General features: G+C 41.7%; 1 protein-coding gene across 10 annotated transcripts in view; it reads left to right on the top strand.

Moving 5' to 3' along the window:
- Positions 1 to 15,903, top strand: part of NCAM1 (neural cell adhesion molecule 1) — a 488,278-nt gene that overhangs the window by 371,265 nt on the left and 101,110 nt on the right. For all 10 annotated transcript variants that reach the window (XM_073603080.1, XM_073603079.1, XM_073603081.1 and 7 more), the window contains one exon: positions 3,124 to 3,274. In XM_073603080.1, coding sequence (XP_073459181.1) covers positions 3,124 to 3,274 — 151 coding nt within the window. The remainder of the gene's footprint in view (positions 1 to 3,123; positions 3,275 to 15,903) is intronic.

Consider the following 15,903-nt stretch of genomic DNA (forward strand, 5'->3'; position numbering starts at 1 on the left):
TAAATCTAACTGAGAATCTGTGGCAAGACTTGAAAATTACTGTTCACAGACGCTCTCCATCCAATCTGACAGAGATTGCGCTATTTTGCAAAGAATAATGGGCACAAATTTTACTCTCTAGTTGTGCAAAGTTGGTAGAGACATACCCAAAAAGACTTGCAGCTGTAATTGCAGTGAAAGTTAGTTCTACAAAGAATTGGCTCAGGGGGGCTGAATACAAATGCATGCCACACTTTTCACATATTTATTTGTAAAAAAAATTGAAAACCATTTATCATTTTCCTTCCACTTCACAATTATGTGCCACTTTGTGTTGGTCTTTCACAGAAAATCCCCATAAAATACATTTATGTTTTTGGTTGTAACATGAAAAATGTGGAAAATGTCAAGGGTTATGAATACTTTATCAAGGCTCTGTAAATCTAGCAAACCCTTCATTCATTTTCCAAGCCATGACTATACTCTTTCAAGATGATTAAAATCACAAAATCTCTTGTCAGTCAGTCAAAGGTACTCTACCACTCCTGGACATATATATATGTTTGACCATTCTTCCAGAAGCATATTTGTGAGGTCAGGCATCTGTGTCTTGCTGAGGAGATTTGCATTTATTACCTGTCTTGAAGATGCAGCAGGGAATGAGAGGAAGTCTCTCCAGAGTGAACACAATTCCCATTTTAGAGAGTTCTCACAAGAACAGGTGCCCCCATTGGAGGATGTTTCCTTAACTCTTGCTTAGAACACTACTTAAAATCCATGAGAACTTAAAGCATATCTAAATTCAAAAACAAAAAATGTAACATATTGAGGTTTACCAATCTTTACATGTGATGGCTGCATTCATTTTATCGTTTTTTTTTTTCCCCTTTATTTTCACCTGCTGATCCATCAAGTAACACACTTTGGGGTTTTCTTTACTAAAGGCAAATCCAATTTGCATTACAAGTGCACTGCAAGTGCACTTGGAAGTGCAGTTGCTTTATATCTGAGGGGAAGATCTGATATGAGGGGAAGCTCTGCTGATTTTATCATCCAATCATGTACAAGCAAAACTGCTGTTTTTTTATTTTCCTTGCTTGTCCCCCTCAGATTTACAGTGACTGCATTGTAGTGCAAAGTGGATTTGTCTTTATTAAATCAACTCCTTTTTGTCTTAGGGTGGCTCCACTTTAGGGAGGACAAACTGAGCCACTTTTGGACCACAACATTTTTAAACTGTGGAAAGGGCAGTGTTATGCCACGTACACACGACCAGACTTTCCGGCAGAGAACCATTCCGTCTGACATTCCGATCGTGTGTGGGCTTCATCTGACTTTTTCTTTCTAAAATTCTGACGGACCTAGAAATAGAACATGTTTCAAATCTTTCTGATGGACTCGATCCCTATCTGGAAAACCGTTCGTCTGTATGCTAGTCCGACGGACCAAAAAAGACGCAAGGGCAGCTATTGGCTACTGGCTATTGAACTTCCTTTTTCTAGGCCTGTTGTACTTCATCGCTTTCTAAACAAACGGACTTTGGTGTGATCGTGTGTAGGCAAGTCCGTTTCAGCGGAACTCCGTTGGAAAGACCATCTACAGAGTCTACTCTGATGGAAAGCCCGGTCGTGTGTACGCGGCATTAGATAGCAAATTTGTATTGACTTTTCTAACAAATAAAGCTGAACGCCAGCCAACACTTTTTACATGTTTAAAGCACTTTTTTTTTTCTTTTGGAAAAAAGGATTTACATAAAGCTGACCATTGTTAGCATATCTGTAAGTGTTAAACGATTTAAGAACAGGCTTACTGGTCAGATCACCAGTTAAAAATAAAGGACAGTGCATTTGTCAATAACAGCAGGTAGGTAGAAGCAGGTAGAATGTCTACCTGCTTCCACTCCCCAGGTTACTTCTTTGGTGGGTCTCTTGGTTAGGTATCTACGTTACTGACTTTAAGCCATGCTCTTGTGTCTGTTTATTACTGTTATTTTTGCTCTGCTCTGTAAAGGCTTTGTTATGTGTTGCGATGCCTTTGCTGACATATATCGCTTGTCTATGACATTCTTTTTTCTACTTTTGTATGAAAAACCTTAATAAATATATTTATAAAAAAAATAAATAAAGGAAAGATAAACCTAAAAAGACAATGAATGCAGCCACCACATTTATTGCCTGTTATGCTGAAATATACTATTTTTGCTTTTGGGTTTGGATATATTTAAAGGTCTAAAAAAGTATTGCTGCACAATTATGAAGTGTATCTTAGGCCCCCTAAAATATTTTGATAGTAAGCCCACTTATATTGTAATGATAAGTATCTGGATTTCTGATGAGGTAACCACATTTGACATCATGATTGCTTCCTTTTCCTAAAATGTTAGCACTGGCTTTTCTTAGGCAGCTTTGTATTTATTGTTATAGAGCAGTAAAAAAAAAAGATGTATATTACCTTAACAACAGGAATCAAATATTGGAGAGAGTTATTGCATTGCCTGGGCAGGTTTTCACATAATGCAGCCTAACACTAAATGGCAAAATGGTTGTCTGCATCAGTGCTGTTTTTGTGACAAGAAAAGCGGATAATTGAGTATAGGTGCATCTTCAGCAACGTGGGATGATGTTCTTATCACACTATTGAATAATAGTATGGTGCAGATTCAGTTTTGAGATGGAGCTTAGTAATGGTGGTGATTCTTAGGTCTGGGTGAAAGAAGGTGGCTTCAGGTCTACATTCTACACGAGGCTGATAGGTACTCTTCCATAAAAATGCAACCTACAAAAGTAAGACTATACTTTAGTAATTTGATATCTTAGGTTATATGTTGATTATGTTTAGGTAGTTGTTTAAGCTGAAAGAATCTACATGTTTTTAATTTTTATTTCACAAAATTATAATCTCCATGCGTCAACGTGCATTAAAATATAGTATTGGACCGAAAGCAAAACATGTGCACAATGTGCATTGACAAGTCCACCTCTTAAAATTCAGAGACTGGCTGTAGTCTTGGGTTCATCAACTTTTGGATTTATCAAATACAATATTTTTCATTGTAGCAGTTTTAACTCTAAATGGGGATATCTACATGGTATTGTTCTGACCTCTGATGCTTTAGGTATGCTAACACACTTCTTCTCCTTGCAGACTTTGGATGGACGAATAGTGGTACAGGGACATATCAGGATGTCCTCTCTCACTCTTAAGGACATCCAGTACACCGATGCCGGCGAGTATTTCTGCATTGCTAGTAACACCATTGGACAAGACACACAAGCCATGTACTTTGAAGTCCAGTGTAAGTTTTTTCATTTTAATTCATGTTTATTAATGAGAATTGGTTGTATCATCACTGATTACTCCTAAATATATGTACAAATTATTTCTTTGCCTGGCCAGGAAAAAACTAAGCAACTAAGAGGTTTACAATATTTTCTCAACTCTTCCATAATCTCCCTGAGTAAACATAAACAACTCTATAGCATTTGCCAGTTACTGAACAATTAAACGGATCCAATTACTATTTTTAACTCTTTTTACATTTATCATGCCGTAATCTTATCTTATCTCTGCATACACTACAAAGTAAATTGATCCTTAATCTCCTTGCGTATACACATGAACATCTCTATAGTGTTTGCCAAATACTGAATGATACTAAGGCTACTTTCACACTGGGGTAGTGGGGGCGGTAGCAGTAAAGCGCCGCAAGTCTTAGTGGCGCTTTATCGCCATTTTAGCAGCGCTTTTTGGCTGCTAGCGGCCGAAAAAGGGTTAAAAGTGCCCGCAAAGCATCGCTGTTGAAGCGCTTTGCAGGCGCTTCGGCAGCGCTGGCCATTGATTTCAATGGCTCCTCCACTGCCCCAAAGATGCTGCTTGCAGGACTTTTTTTCCTGTCCTGCAAGCCCACCACCCCAGTGTGAAAGCACTAGGGCTTTCACACTAGGGCTGCAGAAAAGGAAAGGCAGTTTACAGGTGTTTTTCAGGCACTATTTTTAGTACTATGTGCTTCTAGTACCCTCTTCTACTCAAGGATGTAGACCCTCTGGTGCCATCCTCCAGCTCTTTGGTATTTAGGTGCTTACTCAAGACAGTGAAGGAAAATATTATTTTGACCAGCTTCCAGTAGTAAAGGGATTTTGATATGAATAGTCTTATGTTTTATGTCTCCAGTCTATGACTTTCTCCTGAAGCATGTCCCCAGTCTCCAACAACTCCTGTAGCATGTCTGCAGTGTCTGGCTATTTCTTGTAGCAGGTCTATAGTCTTTGGTCATCTCCTATCATATAACTGAAGTCTTTGACATCTTTCTATAGCATTACATTCAATGGATATTATAAGTGGCCTTTTGGTGATGTCAGAGGCCACACCTGAGGCCCCAATTTCAAGAAAGTTGATCATTACTAAAGTAGACAGAGATGAACATGGGAAGCCTTGTTTCCCAGTGTAAAGCTGCCTGTATAGAAGCACAAGGAAACATGTTTACTAGGTATTCCCATAAAAAAACTACTAAGCAGCATTGAGTCCAGCCATACAAGGGTCCAAAAATAAAATGCTGTATGTGCTGCTAACCCAAATTCTGCCACAAATGGGCATCTGGAGCCTTTGACTATTTCTGCTTTTCTTGTAGACCTTTCCGGTGACCTTGCCTTTGGTTAAGGTTAAGGGTCATTAAAACTCTTCACATGTTAAGAAAAGCGATGAGAAAGCTCAGAATGTATTTCCTTGATGATTCCATTGTTTCTAGGGAAATTGCTTCATCATGTTGTGCCAGAAATGTACCATTTGCCATACCAGAGTTGAGGAGAGTGTGGAGATGCTTAGGTTATCATGTTGGTGTTGTTTCTGCTAGATTTTCCAAATGAGACTGTAGGTAATAGTTTTTTAGTGTATGTAGTGGCATTTTTTCATTCTATGCAACATATTCATTTAATGGGGTCATTCAGCATGAAGTAAATAGACAGTAATTGCTGTGCTAACAAAATATTGTCCATGGCCACAAGAAAGACGAGTAATGTGTTTCTAACTGGCTGTTGACAGAAAACGTGTGCAGGTTTTGGCATAAAGCCCCTTGTTAGTCAGAAGATTAAAAAATGAAAATTTCCCACAGAATGCATTGTAATTTTTAATTGGGTGATTGTACAGCTGGAAAAGTCCATACCTAATAGCAAACAGTCTATAATTGCAGACTGTCCCATTAGGAAAACAATGCTAACATCTGTTTGAAATTAGACCTGTGCTCACACTGACTGCACAAGCTCAGCTTTTCTTTATATAATTTTATTTTCTGAACTTTGATGCTATATGTCATCAGCAACAACTTGACAAAACACCACAGATTCCTTTCTGTGTAATGATTTATCATTTGAGAAAAGTCATTAGCATATATCACCTTGACATATAAGTATGTTCATTTAGTTTTTTTTGTTGAAGTGAACACACAGCCAGGTGGTTTATATGTTTCCATCTTCATTTAACCTGCATCCAATTTGTTTCTGTTATAACATTGCAAGTGTAATATGTGCTCCCGAGATGGTTATCTTTTCTCACTGAGAGGCCTATTTACAGATGTCTTGGCTAAAGCATAAACATGCCATGTGCCGGATTTGCTAGAAACTTTCACCTTACTTTGGTAGTTGTATGTGGAACAAGCCAAGGTAGTGCCTGGTTTCCTCTTCAAGTATAACTAAAGGCAAAATTTGGACAGAGTGAAGAGGGATTAGAACACCTGTCAATTTTATTGTTGTCTGTGTCCCCATTAAGAAGATTCACCCTCTCTATTTGTCCTATTTTCCATTAACATTGAAAGTGAAAGTAAAAGAAAATCCTAAATTTTGAGTTGTCCCATGAAAAATAATAGAGGGGAAATCTTTCAAAGGGGACGCTGGTGGACTGGGAGTCCCAAGGGATTCCCTTAATTTGCAGGGATTTTCTCTCACTTCCTGTTTTGGCTTTGGAACCAGAAGTAAAGGTAAATCTCCCCAATGGGGCACCAATGGCAAAAATAAACCAGCAGGTATTATAATCCTCCCTTACTTTATCTGAAATGAAAAAAATATATAGTTCTACTTTAAAAGAGAAGTATGGGGGGAGGGAGGGGCTTCCTTTCTGATGTGGATACAGCATCGGTCCCCCGTCGGGTTCTAATACTCTAATCAAACACTGCTGATCGCTTGGTTCTCTGGGCTCCCTGAAAAGAGAACTAGTAACTGTCAGTCAGCTCTCTGCTCTGCCACCCGCACTCACTGGAGCTCTGGGCTGTGGAGGGGGCATGAGTTGCCAGCTCAGCCTCTTAGCAGCTCACCGGTCCAGGCATGTGGGCGGATCCCAGCTTCATCACCGCGATCTTGCCCGAGCCTGAACCAGCTCTGTGATGTCAGCCGACAGTGGGCTTCAGGCCCCTGTCTGCTGAAAACGGGTCACAGGAGTGCAGAACGAACTGCACTCCTTTGAATCACAGGAAAAGAACAGCCAGACAAGCTTAGGCTGTACTTCTCCTTTAATCCCAAGTCTATGTTTTTTTTTTTAAACAAGGTAAACATGTGGTGGATTATTATTTTAAGTATACCAAACGAAAAAAGTAAGGATGAACGGAAAGTGCCTAATAAACAGTTCAAGTGACTGAAGATTGTAAAAAAACAGTAAATGTTCAGTGATTGGGGGAATGGGGGGATGTGCAGAATAAATTGTGAATTTATGTTGAAAAGGAGAGGCAAAAAAAAAGGGTTCATGTGCAGTCACTGTGGGTTGTGCATTAAATGTTTAAAAAGCACATTAAAGTATTTATGTGCAAGGATTCAGGTAAAATGTTAATGTACAGATATGCATTAATTTACAGTGGTGCTCTCAGTATATGGTGTGTGCTCCTGTATGGTTTCAGTTCTGGGGATGGCATGTGCTCTGTATTGTGTGCACTCCGCCTATGGTGTGTTCTATTATGTGATGCCACAGGCAAAAATTAAACAAAATTACAGAACTTTAACCTCTTCCCGCTGGCCATATACATACTGTATATGCGGCCTCTCAGTTGGTGGGCTTTAATGTGGAGAGGCTGCATATATGTGGTTCTGTGTAAACACATTACTGTGAAAAGTGCCCACTCCCTGTGCGCACCTGGCACAGTATCCAGTGAGTACCAGGAAGCTCCTTATGCATACTGGCGATCGGGTAATTTCAGATCATGTGACTGCCAATCACAGTGGTCACATGATCGAAATGCCTGCCTCCACCTCCCAGCATTAAGAACCTCTTAAAGGACTGGGAGGCGGTGGGAAGGGGTTAAATAAGCCATTGAAAGTGGATACATAAAAGGAAGGTTTGAATACTATTAAAAACCAATCATTTTTTATTATAAAGAATCCAGCATAGACTGTTTATAAAATTGTCAAAAGGCAAATGCAAAACATGATAAAACTTAAGACATAATTATACAGATGTAACGAAAGATTGTAACAGTAGCATATATTGTCTACACCTTTCATGGCGATTTCCGCTTCATCAGGACCTTGTATACCTTGTATGTACTTGACCAGCGGCAGTAAACTTGTGCTGAAATCTAAACAAAACAAACTGACTGATAATGCATGAAAAATCAATTATTAAAATACACAGATACAAGCAAAGAAAGGAAAAATTCACATAATTCTGTTCTTAACAGCAGGAAAGGGGAGAGGGTTGCCCCAAGGTCCCCCAAACCCACCCCCTCTGTGATATGGACACAGCTCCTCACCCGGAAGTTAATGTAAAACACCTACTGGCCATTGGGGGGAAAGTTGCAGCACACTTAACCATTTGCTGACCGCCCTATAGCGGTGTCACTGCTACAGGGTGGCAGCTGTGCACCAGACCACGTATGTATATGTGATCCTGCAGTTCCACCAGCAGGGGGCATGCGCGGGTCACTGGTGTACCGCTTCTGCTGTGATTATTCACAGCAGAAGCCGATGAGGGGGTACTAGGCACTCAATGTCCACCGGCCCCCGCTGATCATTGGGCAGAGACTTAGAACAGACCTCTGCCTAAGTAAAGAAGGCAGAGTTTGGTTCTGACAGGGTGGAAGAGGTGAATTTTGTGTTCCTGCAAAGCAGGGACTAAAATCCATCTCTTCCCCTAGTAAAAGCAGCAAACATAGTAAACACAAACACTGGCTAGGTACACAGTTAACCCTTTGATCGCCCTAGATGTTTAACTCCTTTCCAGTCAGTGGAAAGTACAGTGACAGTATAGTGACAGCACAGTGACAGTGCATATTTTTAGTACTGATCACTGCATTAGTGTCACTGGTTCCCGCAAAGTGTCAAAAGTCCCGCTATAAATCGCTGATCACCACCATTACTTGTATAAGAAAAGTAAATAAAAATTCCAGTATATATCCCATAGTTAGTAGACAATATAACACTTGCGTAAACCAATCAATATGCACTGTCACTGTACTAAATACACTGACTGGGAAGAGGTTAAACACCTAGGGCGATCAAAGGGCTAACTGTGTGCCTAGCCAGTGTTTGTGTTTACTATGTGTGCTGCTTTTACTAAGGGAAGAGATGGATTTTAATCCCTGCTTTGCAGGAACACAAAATCCATCCCTCCCCCCCTGTCAGAATGGAACTCTGCCCTGTTTACATAGGCAGAGCTCCGTTTTGAGTCTCTGCCCGACAATTGGCCAGCGCTGGCAGACATCAAGTGCCCGGCACCTGCAGATCGACTTCTGCTGTGAATCACAGGAGAAGCAGTGCGCCCCCTGCAGGCAGAAGTGCAGGATCACGTATGTATATGTGATCCGGTGCACAGCTTTTGCCTTGTAGCAGTAAAACTGATATAGGGTGGTCAGAAATGGTTTAAAATATTTAAAAGTAAAATGCAGTTACCAATGTCAGTAAATATTGCTAAATGTAGCATACTGCAGTAATAAAACAAGAAAGGGATATCTGTATAAACTTAGAGACTTATGCCCTGTACACACGGTCGGATTTTCCGATGGAAAATGTGTGATAGGACCTTGTTGTCGGAAATTCTGACCGTGTGTGGGCTCCATCACACATTTTCCATCGGATTTTCCGACACACAAAGTTTGAGAGCAGGATATAAAATTTTCCGACAACAAAATCCGTTGTCGGAAATTCCAATCGTGTGTACACAAATCCGACGGACAAAGTGCCACGCATGCTCAGAATAAATAAAGAGATGAAAGCTATTGGCCACTGCCCCGTTTATAGTCCCGACGTACGTGTTTTACGTCACCGCGTTTAGAAGGATCGGATTTTCCAACAACTTTGTGTGAACGTGTGTATGCAAGACAAGTTTGAGCCAACATCCGTCGGAAAAAATCCTAGGATTTCGTTGTCGGAATGTCCGAACAAAGTCCGACCGTGTGTATGGGGCATTAGAAAGTAAAAAGGGTGATGTCTAATTTAGAGGAAAGGATGTGCGTATGATAGTAAGCCCAATGTCCATAAATATGTACATCAGCCTCCCAGATAGGCAAAAAATACAACCAGACCTTTGATATAGGGACATGAATCACATGGGAGTAACCCATGTTTAAATATTGCGCCTGAGGTCCTGCAGAGGCCGCTCCCATGCTGCAGGTGGATTGGGACTTGCGCCCAATATGCAGGCATCCAAGGCGTCTCAACAGGCTTTTCGCCACTCTGCGAATGAAAACTAAACTACCAGCAGAAAACTGCTGTTAAGGAGAGAATTGTGAGTTTTTTTCTTTGTATCTGTATGTTTTGATAATTGATTTTTCTTGCGTTATCAGTCTATTTGTTGTGTTTACATTTCAGCACAAGTTTACTGCCTCTGGTCAAGTACAAACAAGGCGTACAAGGTCCTGATGAAGCAGAAACCTCTGCGAAACACGTAGACGATATTGGCTACTGTTAATATCTATTGTTATGCTTATATCATTATGTCTTAAGTTTTACCATGTATTGCCCTTGTCTTTTGGCAATTTTATGAACAGTCTATGTTGGATTCTTTATAATAAAAATGATTGTTTTTTTTCAACAGTATTTTAACCTTCCTTCTACGTATCCACTCCCGACAGCATAATTAAAGTCCCGTCATTTTGTTCATTTTTTGCTTGCAGATATTGTGGGTTAATGCCCCCAGGAGTGTAACCATACTTGAATATCCATTTGATGCCCCATCAGAACTAACGTTGGTGTGTGAACTTCTGTTATGTGTTGAATGATCTGTGTGGTTTATGTTCTTGGTGTGTGTTCTGGGTGTAGCATTTGCCCTATGTAGAGTGTGTGCCAGGTGGTGCGTGCTCTGTATTATGTGTGTCCTAGTTGTGGCATGTGCTCTATGTGGTGTGTGTTCTGGGTGTGTGCTCTGTGAAATGTGTGTTGTGTGTTCACCACACCCAGAACACACATCACACAGAGCAAACACAACACCCAGAAAACATATCACATCCAGGACACTCATGTATGACCCACGCGTGGCATGTGCTCTGGGTGGTATGTGTTCTGAGTGTAGTGTGTGTTCAGGGTACTCACCATCACTGACACCACCCCCAGGACACTCACCACACCAAGAACAGGCACCACACAGAGCATACACCACACGTGTGGTTTGTTTTTTGGATGTTGTGTGTTCTCTACATGTAAGTCATTGTGGAGTATGTCCTGGCCTTGGGGAATGCTTTCTGTGGTGTGTGCCACACACCAAACCCAGGTGTGTGCACACTACACACCTGTGTGGTATGTGTGTCTTGGGTGTGGTGTGCACACACCATACCCATAATACACACATAGAACACACTACACTCAAAACCCACACCACAAAGAGCACAAACTACATTCAGAACACAACACACTGTATGAGAAGATAAAAAAAAAGAGGGGGAAAAGCGCAATCTAAGTGCAGTATTAAAATACAATTTATTTGCAAATGGTCATAAAAACTCAAGGGGAACACTGCCGCTCAGCCTTCCTCTGCAGGGCTTGCCAGTGGACTCCTGTCACTGTGGATGATCAGATTGAAGCCAGGACACCAGGAAGGAACTAGGAAGTCTCCAGGGCCAGCATGGAGATTTCCTGTGACGTCACATCCACCCATGTTTACACTCCACGCTGGCCCTGGAGACTTCCTAGTTCCTAAATGACATCATAGCTTTCATCTGGCTTCTATCTGATCTTTCACAGTGACAGGGGTCCACTGGCAGGCCCTGCAGGAGAAGGCTGAGTGGCGGTGTTCCCCTTATCTGATGAGAGAGTACCTCTGTTTTATGCTGTGAGTTTTTATGACCATTTGCAAATGAATTTAATGTTAATACTGCACTTAGATTGAACGTCCCCTCTCTTCCTTTTTATCTTCACATACAGAGCTGGCATACTCTGGTGACAGCTTCGGCTAGTGCTTACCATACCATATGGACTTCTTTTGGACTTTATGGATTATGGATTTTAATAGTGTTTAGCATACTCTGTGCAGCAATTAATCCTTTCTATGCACCACACCACACACACAGGCACATCACACACAGGCATACCACACAGAACACACACCACACCCTTAACAAACACCACACAGAGTACATACCATACCCAGAACAAGCACCACACATGGAACACTCCACAAAGAGCACATACCACACCCAGAACAAACACCACACAGAGTAAACACCAAACCCAGAGCACACATAACACCCAGAACACTAATCACATCCAGGACACTCACCACACCCAGAACATGCACAACCCAGGTGTGATGTGTATACTGGTTGTGGTGTGTGTTCTGGGTATGGTTAGTGTTCTGGGTATGGTGTGTGTTCTGGGTGTGGGCTGTGCTTCCTGTGGTGTGTTCCACACAGAATGCCCAGAACATACACTTCACAGAGCACACACAATATAGACCAAATACCACACTAAGAACACACGCCACACAGGGCACACACTACACACAAGACATATAGTACACCCAGAACGAACGCCACACTAATGCCCTGTACACACGGTCGGACTTTGTTCGGACATTCCGACAACGAAATCCTAGGATTTTTTCCGACGGATGTTGGCTCAAACTTGTCTTGCATACACACGTTCACACAAAGTTGTTGGAAAAGCCGATCCTTCTAAACGCGGTGACGTAAAACACGTACGTCGGGACTATAAACGGGGCAGTGGCCAATAGCTTTCATCTCTTTATTTATTCTGAGCATGCGTGGCACTTTGTCCGTCGGATTTGTGTACACACGATTGGAATTTCCGACAACGGATTTTGTTGTCGGAAAATTTTATATCCTGCTCTCAAACTTTGTGTGTCGGAAAATCAGATGGAAAATGTGTAATGGAGCCTACACACGGTTAGAATTTTCCGACAACAAGGTCCTATCACACATTTTCCATCGGAAAATATATGTACAGGGCATCAGAATAAGCATTACACCCAGAACACACACTACACTCATAATGCATGTGTCACAAAGCACAAACAATGCTCAGAACACACAACAGCTTGGGCACACAATCCACAGCGCACACTACACCTAGAACAGTCACCATACAAGGCACACATGCAGAACTGAAAAATGTGTTTAGTTTCAGATACATTCGCTATGTTGCTAATTTTGTTTAATTAATTTGTTTTGTAATTTATTTTGTTTCATTTAGTTTATATCTGTTTCATTTATTAATTTTCAGAACAATTTGAATTCGAATTTCAGATCAAATTCTGTGTGTAGAATAGCTAATTGTTAAGGAGCAGGCCAGGAAGCCAGCCACTGCATCCTTAACAACCGATTACTCATCACTCATATAAAATAAAAATTAGAAATTGCCGTGGGGTCCCCCTAAAATCCATATCAGACCCTAATCTGAGCATGCAACCCGGCAGGCTAGGGACAGGGGGGATGAGTGAGTGCCTAGCCCCTCCTGAACCATACCTGGCCACATGCCCTCAACATGGGAGATGCTTTGAGGCACCTTGTCCCCATCTTGATGGGGATAAGGGCCTCTTCCCCACAACCCTGGCTGGGTGTTGTGGGGGTGGCGGGCGGGTGCTTATCAGAACCTGAAAGTACCCTTTAACATAGGGGCCCCCAGATCCCACCCCCCCATGTGAATGAGTAGGGGGTACCCCCTACTTATTCATCAAACATGTCTAAAAAAGTGAATGAAGACATAACACAAGTTTTTAACAATTCCTTTATAAAAAAAAAAAAAAATGTCCCCCGAAGTAGATCCATCATCAATCATGACACCTGTCACACCGCTGGACATGAAAAAAGAGAAACATTCTAATACACCCAGCTCCCCTTCCTCTCCACACACAAATACAGTAGCATTTTTCTCTTTGTAGCACACATCTAGTTAAACAGAATGAATCAACTCAGCTCTGTAGTTATTTTAATTATATCAATCAGCCGCTAAACCTAATATAGTCTTGTGGTAGAGAGAATATTATTTAATCTGTCTTCAGCCCCATATGTATCACTCATACCATTGACAGGACCCTGCATCTGGACATACTCATTGGGCATATGTTATTTCAAATTTAATTTATTTCTTTTTGTCTTGGGAAATTAGATTGATATTCCTTTGGTGATGAGGACACCAAAATCCTTTTCAGCAATAAACCTCTATGTAAAATAATTTGTCTGATTTTGTAAAAGTAACTAATGGTTCCAATTACTGCAGAAGGAGCTAGCTAAATTTCTTATGCCACATGAGCGGAATTTCCAACAGAAAGAGTCCAATGGGAGCTTCTCATAGTATATTCTGACCCTGTGTTTGCCCCATCGGACTTTTTCTGTCGAAAATTTAGACAGACTTAGATAGATAACATGTTCTATATTTTGCTGACGGAACAAATTACTATCGGAAAAAACGCTCGTCTGTATGCTTTTCCGATGCACCAAAAACGACGCATGCTCTGAAGCACAAAGTACGAGACGGAAGCTATTGGCTACTGGCTATTGAACTTCTGTTTTCTAGTCCCGTCATACGTGTTGTACGTCACCGCGTTCTGGACGGTCGGAGTTTTTTTTTTTTTCCATAATAGTTTTTATTGAAAAAAAGGTATGCAAGATAATAGCGTGTACAATAACAAGGGTGTCATATAGAAATGTTGTCACAATAATCTCAAATAAAATATATTACATAAATACAAACATGTAGATGTCGATTCAGGATTTACGTTAGCTTTTGTCAGATTCGTGTGACTCTATACATAACCTTTGATGGGGTGTTCATAGGGATTCTTATGGCCCCTTTGTTAAGTTAATGATCTTAGGTAGGAAATGAGGAAAGGGGGGACATAAAAGAAGTGTGTAGAGGATAAGGAGGGAGAATAGAGAAGTGTGGGATCTAGGAAAAAGAATGGCGGGTTGGGTAGAGGAGATATAGTGGAGTTTTGAGGGGAGAGTAGCGACAGAGGTCGCGGTCTATCTGGTCCTTTCTATAGGGCATTGCCACCCCGACCCGAACCGAACTGTTTTTAATTCTTGATGGTCTAATCAGAAGAATATTCAGGGGCTATAAGCGCTATAGCATTGAGATAATTTGAAATGTGTCCAACAGGCCCATGTGGTCGTAAATTTTTGGATTCGTTCTTGTGAAATGTGCACCAGCTCCTCCATCTCCTCTGTCTTAGAAATCCTCCTGAACCACTCCCCAATCGTGGGAGTGGAGGTGGATCTCCAATGCGTTGGGATACATAGTTTGGCTGCGTTCACCAGGTGCATAGCTAATGATTTAAAATACTTGTTTCTAGTCAGGTGAGTGTGATGTAGGAGGTATTGGGCTGGAGAATAGGTCAAAGAGTATGTTGTGATATGTGTGATGAGGTCGTGAACCTCTTTCCAGAATGGCTGTATGGATACGCAGTTCCACCATATGTGTAGCAGTGTGCCTTTTGCTTTCCCGCATCTCCAGCAGGTGTCTGGGATGGTTGGCGAGAATTTATGTAAAAGTGACGGGGTCCTATACCAGCGTGTTTGAATTTTATAGCCATTCTCCTGAATGGCTACATTAAGGGAGCCCTTGTGTATATATTCGTTGATACGTGACCAATCCTCCTCCGTGAAGGTCATCTGGAGATCTGCTTCCCATGCTGCGCGTGCGGAGTCTGGAGTGCAAGAGGTATCTTCTATAAGCGTGTTGTACATGTACGAGATTAGGTGTCTTTGTGGGGAGGTTCTGGTGCACAGTTCCTCAAATGGAGTTAATTGTCTAGTCCAAGTCAGTGTCGTTCCTTGAGTTGATAGAAAGTGTCTGGTCTGTCGCTATGTCCAAAAGGGGAAGGATTTGAGGAGGGATGAGTCAACTAAGTTCTCATATGTTCTTGGGATCTTGTCTACATAGAACTGATAGGCTAACATTCTGTTGTGTGGCCATGTATGGTTTAGAAAGGATGGTGAGAGCCCTGGGGTGAACTCAGGGTTGCCTCTCAATGGGGTTAACGGGCCAGGGACAGAGGAAATTGACCTGATTTTAATTGTTCGTCTAAAGGAACTTAGCGAGGCTGAGATGAGGGGATGCGTCAATATCTCCTGTGGTACTTGTTTTGGGGCAATCCAGGGAAGAGACTCCAGTGGAAGTTGAGAGATCGATTTCTCCAGGGTAACCCAAAGTTTACCCGGCTCATGGACACTCCAGTCCACGATTCGGGCAAGGTGGCTCGCTAGGGAGTATTTGTGGAGGTCTGGAAGTCCGATACCTCCGTTAAGTCTTGCTCGCGTGAGCCTAGTGAATTTGATGCGTGGAGGGGAGCCTTGCCATAGAAACAGTGTGCACATCTTCCTATATGCTGCAAAAAAGGATGCTGGAAGATGGATGGGTAGGCACTGAATAATATAAAGAAATCGTGGTAGAGTTATCATTTTTAAAAGAGCGGTGGACGGTCGGAGTTTGGTGTGACCGTGTGTATGCAAACACTAATGCCCTGTACACACGACCGGTTTTGCCATCGGAACTCCGT

The sequence above is a fragment of the Aquarana catesbeiana genome, linkage group LG10 (assembly GCF_042186555.1).
Source record: "Aquarana catesbeiana isolate 2022-GZ linkage group LG10, ASM4218655v1, whole genome shotgun sequence".
Lineage (NCBI taxonomy): Eukaryota > Metazoa > Chordata > Amphibia > Anura > Ranidae > Aquarana > Aquarana catesbeiana.